The sequence below is a fragment of the Nuphar pumila genome, chromosome 15, assembly GCF_984573655.1.
Source record: "Nuphar pumila chromosome 15, dmNupPumi1.hap1.1, whole genome shotgun sequence".
Taxonomy (NCBI): Eukaryota; Viridiplantae; Streptophyta; class Magnoliopsida; order Nymphaeales; family Nymphaeaceae; genus Nuphar; species Nuphar pumila.
The window spans coordinates 29034639-29046755 of record NC_143263.1 but is presented as its reverse complement, the minus strand read 5'-3'; the positions used below and the strand labels follow the sequence as shown (position 1 = coordinate 29046755).

Sequence of the window (12117 nt, the reverse complement as noted above, 5' to 3'; positions counted from 1 at the left end):
GGGCGGTTTCTTTCCATACAGGAGAATTCTCAGTCTCTCAAACCACACCAAATAACTTAAGAATACAACAACAACAACAACAACTATGCCTTCATCCCAAAACAATTGGGGTCAGCGATATGAACCAAAAAAGAAATTCATTTTGGGTCTTCCACATGAATCCTTTTCCTCCAATCATTTCTATCCAATGCCATGTCCTCGGTGAGGTTCAAAGCATTCATATCCTTTCCTACCATCTCCATCCAAGTCTTCCTAGGCCTACCCCGACCTCTTTTAACTAATATATTTTCCCATTTCTCCAACCTTCTAACAGGAGCATCATTAGGCCTTCGCCGAATATGTCCAAACCACCGTAAACGATTCTCTCTCATCTTATTTTCAATGGGTGCAACACCTACCTTCTTACGTATCTCCTCGTTCTGAATCTTATCTTTTATTGTATTTCCACACATCCATCTAAGCATCCGCATCTCAGCTACACTCATTTTTTGAATATGATGTCTCTTGGCAGCCCAACATTCCGTACCATATAGTAAAGCGGGTCTAATAGTCGTCCTATAAAACTTTCCCTTCAACCGCAATGGCATTCTACGATCGCACAACACTCCAGTTGCACTTTTCCATTTCATCCACCCAACCTTTATCCTATGATTTACATCTCCATCAATTTCTCCATACTTTTGAATGATGGATCCCAAATATTTGAAATAATCATTCACCGGTATTTCTTGCTCACCAAGCTTCACTACACTCCCATCACTACTTCGTTGCTTACTAAACCGACATTCCATATATTCAGTCTTACTCTTACTCAACTTAAAACCTCTTGCTTCCAATGTCTGTCTCCATAATTCTAACTTAGCATTAACCCCACTCTAGACTCATCAATCAAAACAATGTCATCAGCAAACAACATACACCACGCCACATTTTCTTGAATTGATCTCGTAAGCTCATCCATCACTATCGCAAATAGGAAAGGGCTTAAAGCAGATCCTTGATGTAACCCAACCGTTATAGGAAAATTGGTTGTCACCCCTCCACAAGTGCGGACATTGGTTACTACTCCTAGCCGTCCAAATGGCTATATTTTAAAAATTAGAGTGTTCCAAATGGCTATAGCAATCCTCACAAGCATAGGATAAATTGCCACTATAAAAGGGTATAACTTTCAGGAAGACTCAAAGACTTCTCTGAATTATTCAATACTTCCAGGAAAAACAACTATTTATAAAAGAAACATCAAAATGCCATTATAAACCTTGAGATCTGACTTTCCACAAGCCTTAAAGCATATTGCATGGTCAGATACCTCATTTTCATTTACCAAAAAGGATCCAGTCCTTTGACATAGGATGGGTTTGATCCTAGCCGTCCAGCTGAAGCATCTGGATGGCTAGGATCAGTCTGTTAAATTATGTATATAACTATATATTAATATATATATATATACATATACTTATATATATATATATACATTCGTATATATATAAGTATATATATACATATATGTATATATACATAATTTATTTTCTTTTTCTGTACAACCAAAAACCCGATAGGGGTGTTTTGGTAATTTACCATGTATTTTTTCCTTTTTGTATTTTTCTCTTTTCCCTTTTTTCTTTTCCTTTTTTATTTCTTATTTTTCTTTTTGTAGGACCATAAGGGGCCCCACCCATCTAGTCGTTGGGGCCCCAACGATCATATTTATGACCGTTGGGGCTCCCTGGGGCTCCCAACGACTAGAAGGGAGCCCCCCTTTATGGTCTCCTTTTTAGCTCTCCTCCTCTATAAATAGAGGAGGCTCTCACTTGTAATTGAATGGGGTTTTCACCCTTCTCTTTCTTTCTTCAATAATATTCAATTTATGACTTTAAGTCATTTTCTACTTTTGTGAGTTTTGTGTGTACACCTTTAGTGTTTGTGTTCTTGGTTCTTGTGGTCACTCTTAAAGAGTGCTCTTGCTCTATTGGTGCTTCCGCCTTTTTCATTACACAGTCCACATCCAGGTGAAAATGTGGACCAATCCTAGCCATTGATTGGATGACTAGAACTGAATGTAAGATGGAAACCATCCTATGTCAAAGGCCTGGATCCGTACTCTTCATTTACAAATCAGACCACCACAAAATTTCATAAATTAGTTGCATTTACAATTATACAATTATAAGTTTTTTTTAACTTGGTCAATGTTGGACCTATGTCCCATAGGTGGGAAGCGGATGCGAGTGACACAAGTGCAGAAATGATATATGTATATATAATTCTATATACATATATATAGTTATAGTTTATTTATTTTACAATTATACAATTATAAGTTATTTATTGTTAAGCTTTTTTTAACTTGGAATGTTGGTCCTGTCACATAGGTGGGGAGCAGCTGCGGGGAGTGCTTTGGAGGTGCAGAAGCACCTATGTTACAAAGTTACAAAGGTTTGAATAAAAGTCAAGAAATTTAAATAATTTATTATACAGAATCAACATGCTTGATGGTCAATTCCAGCATATTTCATACATCAGCAGCAAAGGACATTATTAGCCGACCCATGGAGTTGCACACAGCTAGTGCACCAAGTCAACGAATCACTTCACATTGCAAAATCCAGGAAATATAGACCAAAATGCTGCAAGTATTGCCAAGAGTATCAGCATTAATGACTAGGAGAAACAAAAATCTTTTGCAGGATTAATTTAATTTGGTCAGTAAAGTACACATTTGGCTCTATAATGCAAAATCGCATCATTTATTTGATGTTACATAGAACTCCTGAATTGTTCAGATTACTAGCCCCACCAACCGAGCAAACATGGTTTGTAGAAGTCAAACAAATGATCTATGGAAAATGACTGTACTGTCCTTTAAAATGGCACAATTTCAGAAAAGTCTCACAATTTGCCGAAAACCTCTCCATATCCAAAAATGTCCGGTTCCTGAGTTTTTTAGGACATTTTTGTCTTTCTTCAAATATAGCATCAGATTCGCAAATCATTTTTGTAAATGTCCCCAAATTTGTGAACCTCATTTTACTAAAATTGCATGAGGCATGCAGGAGGACATTTGCAAATGACATTAGAATGCGAAGGTCAGGACATTCACAAATGTGAGAGTATTTAAATAAAGGAGGTTCGCAAATCATGTTTGCGAATGTCCCCAAAATGTGCAAAGCTCCTTTAACTAAATACTCCTGACGTACCTCTGCAAATATAGTACGACCTTCTCAAATCATTTTTGCGAATATCCCCAAATGTTCGAACCTCCTTTTACTAAAATTGCATAAGGGGCACAAGCAGGAGGACGTTCGCAAATGTGTGAGGACATTCAGATGCGAGGGTCAGGACATTCACAAATGTAGGGGTATTTAGTTAAAAGAGGTCTGCAAATATAGTACGACCTTCGCAAATCATTTTTGTGAATGTCCCCAAAATGTGCGAACATACTTTAACTAAACACTCCTACCGTAAGTCCGCAAATATAGTATGACCTTCACAAATCAGTTTTGCGAATGTCCCCAAAACGTGTGAACTTCCTTTAACTAAATACTCCTACATTTGTGAATGTCTTTACACATTTGTGAATGTCCTTCTGCCTATGCCCCTTATGTGATTTTAGTAAAAGGAGGTTCACACATTTGGGAACATTCGCAAAAATGATTTGTGAACGTCATTCTACATTGCTGAAGGGAAAAACTTATTGGGATGTGATATATCTTAGAATCAGGATCCATATCATAGACCCAGATCCATTATAAAACACGTTATTGTAGTTTATCCATTTTACCCCCCATTATATGTCCTATTGTATATTAGAGATTGGGGATAATATTATTCATTTTCATTGTAATCAGTTACGAATCTTAATGATAAAAGATAGAAACCCCAGACGTCCCAGCCATTGACATTTTAGGGTATTCTGCAGCAGCCTCTGCTCTCTCCATTCTTCTCTTCCTTTTGGATTCTCGGTAGATGATCTCTGATTTACATGGTATCAGAGTGAACGATTTTGGACTGGTTATTGAGGTGAGATCGAAATATTGGCTGATTTCTTTTCTATTTCCTGATTTTTCTCTATGTTTCTATCTCTTTCTTTGGCTGTCATATTTTCAAAACCCTAAGTATTTCCCAGTTCTAAAATCCCTTTCTTTGTTTTGGGTTCATTATTGGATCCAGAAATACCCTGTTAATCTTCATCTATTGTCTTTTCTGTACTCTCAAAACCCTAAAATCTGATGCTGCGTATTTCACGTGAAAACCTAAATTACGTGAAATATATTCTCCTTATTTAAATCACGTGAAATATTTCTGATTTTCTTCTTAAATCATGTGAAATATTCCTTGTTGCTGCATACTTCACATGAAAGTTTAAATCACATGATCTCTTACTGCGTATTTCACGTGAAAACTTAAATCACGTGATCTGTTGCTGCATATTTCTTATTTCTTCTTTTTAAATCACCCGAAATATTGCTGATTCTCTCCGATTGATAAGTTAGTCTTGGACATTTGATTGGTTTTCAAGCTACCATCTTTCTGGTTTCTGCAGACCAGATCATTGCTGAAACTGATTATCTACGCGTATTTTTGTTCTTCTCTTTGTTATTCTTTTCTTTTTGCTTTCTTTCTTATCTTGAAATGGATTCTTACACGTCTTCCTCTCTTTCTGCGAGCTTTTTAAATCAACTTGTCTCTGAAAAACTTACCAACGCCAATTTTCTTACTTGGAAGAGAAAAATCATTTTATTTATCCGCAGCCAAGATCTTTCAGGTCACCTAGATGGATCAGTCCTGATTCCACCAGATTTTATAGTGCAAGAAAAGAATGATGGTAAAGGGGCTGTTTTGACTACTCATGTTCGAAATTCAGATTTTGTATGAAGCAAGACCATGCGCTCATTGCCTACATCACATCTACTCTATCTCAGGATGTTCTGATTAGCATTCTTGATGACTGCATGGCTAGGGAACCCTGGGGTAAGCTGGTTTAAACTTTAAACATATTCTCAAGTTTCAAAAGTGAGAGTTATGTTTTTAAGAAGAGAATTTTAGAATCTTAAAAAGGGTTTCATGACCATAATGGAATATCTAAACAAAACCAAGCAGATTATTGATCAACTTGTGATGGTTGGCTATGAAGTCTCAGAAAAGGATAAAGTGCAGCAGACACTTAATGGGTTGGGACTAGAATATAGTGTTGTTTACACTACATTGTCATGTTTCAATGAGTTGCCCACCTTTAAAGCGTCGTGATCTAAGTTACTCCTCTTTGAAATGAATATGCTTGGAGCATCAGGAGAGAATTTACCCACTGCGAACAATCATAATGTATTCCTATCAGATTCATAGTCTGGAAGAGGGCGTGGTAGAATGCGAGGAGGAAGAGGTCGTGGACGTGCATAGAATCAGGAAGGCCAAGGTCTTCTTCCACTTCCAAATACTCTGCCTTTAGCAAATCAGAACAGAAGAATCCTAACATGCTGTGTGTGTAAAAAGCTAGGTCATGTGAAAAACGATTGTTGGTTGAAGGATGATCCCAGATATAATCCAGAAACTAAAGTTCAAGGGAAGTCATCTGACAAATCAACTGGATCAGGATTAGGTTCAGAGGCTCAGGCACCTGTGGATAGATAACTCTTGTTGGCAGCCCTTGTAGGACTCAATCTGAAGCAGAATGACCAAAGAGTTTGGTATGTGGATTCAAGGGCAGTCAATCACATCACCGGAGATAAAGGTAAATTCCAAAGATAGTCATTATTGGAGATGGTACTCGACACCCCATCATTGGCACTGGAAAGGTCTTTGTTCCCATGTCTAATTCTAATCTTCAGTTGCCAAACATATTATTTGTTCCCAACATTAAAAAGAATCTTGTTTCTGTTTCCAAATTAGTTGATGATACCAACTCATGTGTTATTTTTACTCCTGTTTATATGAAGGATCTTTACATGAAGAGGACGTACGCTGAAAGTCAAAGACAAGGAAATATGTACCTCTTCAAAGAATACCCATATGTTGAAGTCAAAGATAAATTTGTCGAGAAGTCTAAGAGTCATCCTTCGTCTTTATGTCTTGTCAATGAGTCCGAATTGAATAAGTCAAATATTTGGCATAGTTGTCTGGAGCATTGTAATAAAGACCCAGATCCATTATAAAACACGTTATGATTATTGTATTTTATTTGTCCAATTTACCCCCCATTATATGTCATATTGTATATTAGAGATTGGGGGCAATATTGTACATTTGCATTGTAAGCAGTTACAGATCTTAATGATAAAAGATAGAAACCCCAGACGTCCCAGCTATTGACGTTTTAGGGTATTCAGCAGCAGCCTCTCCTCTCCCTATTCTTCTCTTCCTCTTGGATTCTCGGTGGATGATCTCTGATTTACAAAATTGTCCTAAAAAAGTCGAGAAACAGTTGACTTTGTTTTTTCACAAGTTGTTTTGATGGGTTCATAGTTAGATCATTCGGAAAATGATGTACTGTCCTTTGATGGGTCCATAGTCAAGTCATGTGATTCAGAATTTGCAAGTAACCCAGCTAAGTAGGCCACAGTCCCATCATTGAAATTATCAGAAGCTATGAGGTTGCCAAGTTGAAAAGTAAGACCTTTCAATCATGGCATAGTTCAACTTAGTACAGTGATCCGTACCACTTATTTCAGTATTGGAATCGAGTTATATAATCTTGAGAATCTTTCAGTAGATGATCTCACCTCTATACGATCGAACCCTATGGTCAAACATCAAACAATGGCCAGGACAGTTCATTGGCTTAAGAGCGAATTCTTGCTTCTCAACCTACATAAGAAATGAGATTTGCATTTGCATTAGAAAGTAGAAACATTGGTGAAAAGCCACAATATTATTGGCAATCAAAAAAGAAAAAATAAATACAGATAGAAAGGACAATAATGTAGCAAAAAGTGCCTTGTACACGGCAAGAATGTCCACTCTGTTATCGTGAAATGCACAGGTAAAGACATATGGTGGTTAACCTCAAAGACAAACATGTGTTCTTTGTAATTTGCAGCATGCCCTGATGTTTCCCACAATTGCATATTGTAAATATTTGGAGTTAAAACCTGAAAGAAAACCAAAATCAGTTGGAATAAGTATATTCTTTTAATGTTGTGGAAAAACAAGGAGGCTGAGAAAAAGAAGACCTCTTCATATCCCCTTTTCCTGTACTCAGCTCGAATAAAGTCCATCAACTTGTTGTAAATTCTAGTCCCGTTTGGCAGGAAGAAGCAACTTCCAGGGCTGGATGTCATTCACATGTATGTAATATTAAGCACACAAGCAGAAAACATCTATTATCGAGCTTCAGGACGCAAATCACATTTGTTACACTAAATTCAATAATTTCATAATTAGACCTGAGTTGATGAAAAAAGAAAAGCTCTTGGTTAAGCCCAACTACTCTATGATCATATTTTTTTGCCTCTTCCAACTGAGTCAAATATTCCTGCAAAAGACACCACCAGCAGACTTGAAGTTTATACATGTCTCACAACTACATGGAAGTTATAAAAGAAGACAAAACAACAAAAAAGTGGGATCAATTTAAACAATAATTATTACCAATTTGTGTGTGATATGCAGCAAACTTCCATATTATAAAAAGTTGCAAACATTCATACATGCATGCATACGTGTGTTACATATATGTGCATGTATAAACTGAGTACTCGTGTTCCTTCAACCAGCAACAATATTGAAAAGTGAATAGGTAAACAAAGAGGTGTTTGATTTTACTGCTTCTTTATGAACGAATACCCAGACAAAGTTCGAAAAAGATCCAAACACACGTGTAAAGCAGTGACCCTCTGAAAGAGACATTATTTTAAGCAATATTCTACCTTGTTTACACCCACAAATATATAAATGCCTTCCTTTTCTGCAACATTCTCTTTCCTAGAGAAAACATCCACCATCACATCTCAAACTTTCTTTGTCCGTTTCCAGATTCATAAAGGACTTTATGAGAGTATGGTTGCTTTACTTGAATAATACAGAGTGTAGCTAGGCAGTTTTCTCGCTTTGTTGTCCAGAAACTTGATATCAGTTCCTTTCACCTCAAAGAAACACCACCAAGAATATATCTAAGCTCATTCATTCCAACAGCTACAGCTGTGCTCCTCCTCACAAATTGAGGATACTCTCTGAGATTTCATTTTCAAAAATAGGATTTTCTTTAAAAGAAACTGTCAAATAAAATATGTTGTCATATATTTCTAGAGTCCCATTTCAATTAGTCTTCTTTAACTGATCTTGAATATCAGATTTATCTGGAGACTGATTAGGAAGATCAACCTCATCTGGACATCCCCATGAGTTTCTGGAATCCTCTTATCCAGATCCATGTTATCTTTAATGCCCCCCTCAAGCTCAACAGCCTAAGGAGGGTGTTGAGCTTGGATCTGAGTAAGCCAAATCTGACTGTAGACAAAGGCTTGGTCAAAATGTCGGCTGTCTGATCAGCAGAAAAAATATAACGAACCTGAATATGCTTTTTGGTCACATAATCCCTGAAAAAGTGCACATCAATAGCAATGTGCTTGGTACGACTATGCATGATAGGATTTGATGTGAGATAAGAGGCCCCAATATTGTCGCACCATAAAGTTGGAAGAGAGGAATTCAGAACTTGAAGATCTGACAAAAGATACCCGAGCCAAAGAACTTCAGAAGCTGTATTGGATAGAGACCTATATTCAGCCTCTGTACTAGACCATGCAACTATATGTTGTTTCCAAGCTGACCAAGAAATAAGAGATTGGCCCAAGAACACTGCAAAACCACCAGTAGATTTTCTATCATCAACATTGTCAGCTCAATCAGCATCAGAATAAGCTGAAATTTGGAGCTGAGAGCATTTTGGAATTAGTAACCAATACTGAAGAGTATGTTTAATTTAACGAAGAATGTGCTTGACAGCAGTCCAATGAGTGTAGGCTGATGCATTAACTGGCAGACCTTATTAACAACAAAAGCAAGGTCCAGTCAAGTACCAACAACCTGACGATATTGGGTTGGATCTGGAAACAGATCACAATCACCAAGAGATAACTTGGAGGAGGAGGCCATGGGTGTAGTAACAGGTTTGGCGGCATCCATATTTGTCCTGTCCAGTAGATCCAACATATATTTTTGTTGGGATAAGTACAAGCCCGGAGAGGTATTGACAGCTTCAATTCCCATGAAGTAATGCAAGGGGCCTAAGTCCTTAAAAGCAAATTCATCACCCAGCCTTTGAATAATATGCAGAACATATTTTGGAGAATTGCCAGTAATAACAATATTATCCATATAAATAAGAATAAACACATAGAGGTGAGCTTTGTGGAAGATGAACAAGGAGGTGTCCACTTTGGAAGTGACAAAACCAATTGACAAAAGAAAGTTATTGAGTATTTGGTACCAAGCTCGGAGAGCCTGTTTTAAACCATAAAGTGCTTTGGATAATTTGCACACATAGTCTGGATGTCTGGAATCAATAAGACCTTGTGGCTGAGCCCTATAAACCTCTTCAGATAAAATTCCATGCAGGAAGACATTATGAACATTAAGTTGACGAATTGGCCAACCCCGGGTAATTACAAGAGTAAGAACGTTACGAACTGTAGCCGGCTTGACAATGAGACCAAAAATCTCAAAGTAATCAATGCCCTCCTACTGACTGTATCTTTTTGCAACTAGCATTGCCTTATATCTTTCAAGAAAACCGTCAGCCCATCATTTAATTTTAAAAATCCATTTGCAACCCACAATATTAGTATGAGGCTTAGGAGGAACAAGGGACCAAGTACCATTTTTAAGTAGAGCATTAAACTCATCCTACATGGCCTTGCGCCACATAGGATTTTTCTGGGCTTGACAAAAACATATAGGTTCAGTGTCTCGTACAAATTCGGTAAGACAGTGGGAATAGAATAACGAGACACACATAAGGCCTTGGGTTTCAAAGAACCAGTTTGGGACCGTGTGACCATGTGATGAAGTCTGGAGGATGGGTTTGAATCACTATACACGGGAGCAGGGGGAACATGCGATGGTTCTAGGTCAGAAGGGGAGACAGTAGTCTGGATCAGACTAGGGGGGTTCGGTAGATTTGTAGGAACAGGTAAGACTGGGTTAGGCTCCACAGAGGGTGGGTCGGCAGCTAAAACATGGACATGAACAGGAATTGGTATAGGGGATGGGGGTATAGGAGGTGGCGGAAGTTGTGGTATATTCTTGAATGGGAAGTCATGTTCATCAAATTGCACATTTATAATGACAATGAATTTACCGGTATTAAGGTCAAGACAATAATATCCTCTGTGATTGTTGTATCCCAGAAAAACACATCTTTTGCTCCGAAATTAAAGCTTGAGAGCATTAAAAGGACGTAGATAGAGATAACATGCACAACCAAATACTTTAAAAAAATTGTAATTTGGAACAGTTTGAAAAAGTATCTAGTAAGGTGATTTATGATTTGTTACTGTAGATGGCAATCTATTTATTAAATAAACAACAATTACAAAAGCATAGTCCCAATATTTTTGAGGTAAACCAGCCTGGGCTAACAAAGCAAGTCATGTTTCAACAATATGTCTATGTTTTCTTTCAACACATCCATTTTGTTCATGTGTGTGGACATGTAACTTTGTGCTCAATACCACACGTTTTTCAATATTCAAACATAGTCTGGTACTCTCCTCTCCAATCTGTTTGGAGAGATTTTATGTTCTTGTTGCACTTATTTTCCACCAATTTTTAAAGTGTTAAAAAACATGCAAAACTTGAGATTTATTTTCAATCAGAAACATCCAAGTAAATCTGGAAAAAGCATTCACAGAGCTAAAATAATAGGCAAAACCTCTACTACTAGGAACTAAAGCAGGTCCCCAAACATCAGAATAGATCAAATCTAGTGGTCCATGAACTGTATGAGTAGATGGTTCAAAGGGTAGACTGTGACTCTTACCCATTTGACATGCCTCACATAAACTACTATAAGTTTGATGAATAAAAGGTAAATGATGCTTGTTTAAAAGAGTTTGTACGATACAAAAAGATGGATGTCCCATCCGTCTATGCCACTGATCAACAGAGGTTCTTTCACCAACAAAGGTAGATGCTTTAAGATGTTTCAAATCCAATCCTTCTGTCTTCATATCTAGTCTGTAGAGACCTCCATCACTGGTACCCTATAGAACTGCTCTCCCTGTTTTGCAAACCCTTAACATAGCGTCGGTCATTATAAAATTCAAGAAAAAAAAACATCACTGTCTTTAGTAAATCTTTCAACAGATAAAATATTTTTGGTAATATCAGGAACATGAAGTATATCATTCATGGTAAATTTTGAACTGGAAGTTCTAGAAGCTGAATTACCAATATGAGCAATATTTAAGCAGGAACCATTACCAATTTTCATGTGATCACCTCCCTGAAAGATTATTCAGGTCTATCATAACATGATGAGTTGCTCCAGGGAACCATCTAATGTAGTCTGTTGTGCTTCAGGGCTAATGGATTCCTAATGAAATATGAAGGCCTTACATTGCAAAGCATCGTGCCCTTGCTTCCTACCTGCTTGACAAGTAGTACAACATTGTGCAACAATATATCCTTGATTGCCGCATGGATGACAAATCACCAGATTAGACTGTCGATCCCCTCTATTTTGACCAGGTTGACCAGATTGTTGGCCTCTACCTCTTCCTCGAGAAGATTGAAACCTCCCCTGTATAGGTCGGTTTCCAATGTTGGATCTTTGATTGTTTTGTTTGTAGGAATCATCACCCTCATGTAATTGAGCTTCATGAATTAATAACATGCCCAGCAAATCATCAGAAATAACAATATCTTCTCTAGTGTTTAAAAAGTTCTATGAGAACCATATTTTGCCATTGGAAGTCCCACAAGAATATGCATAGATAAATCTTCATTGGAAACAGGTTTTTCAGCCATAGCGAGCTGAAGTGCAATACTCTTGGCTTTGTTAAAGTATGTAGATATAGTATCCATTCACTTTTTCAGGTTTTGAAGTTGAGACTTGAGTTGTTTAACTCGGGATTTTGAATGGGCAGCATATGTTTTTCTGAGCGTGTTCCACACACT

The 12117-nt window shown here is 37.4% G+C and overlaps 1 protein-coding gene across 1 annotated transcript in view; it reads right to left on the bottom strand.

Annotated features, from left to right (window-relative positions):
• The window catches only part of LOC149814960 (threonine--tRNA ligase, mitochondrial 1-like), a 90063-nt gene that overhangs the window by 34746 nt on the left and 43200 nt on the right, over nt 1-12117 (bottom strand). The window contains exons 9-12 of the mRNA XM_089989567.1: nt 7383-7471; nt 7170-7266; nt 7002-7088; nt 6720-6804 (exon numbers count right to left, since the gene is read on the bottom strand). Coding sequence (XP_089845693.1) covers nt 6720-6804; nt 7002-7088; nt 7170-7266; nt 7383-7471 — 358 coding nt within the window. The remainder of the gene's footprint in view (nt 1-6719; nt 6805-7001; nt 7089-7169; nt 7267-7382; nt 7472-12117) is intronic.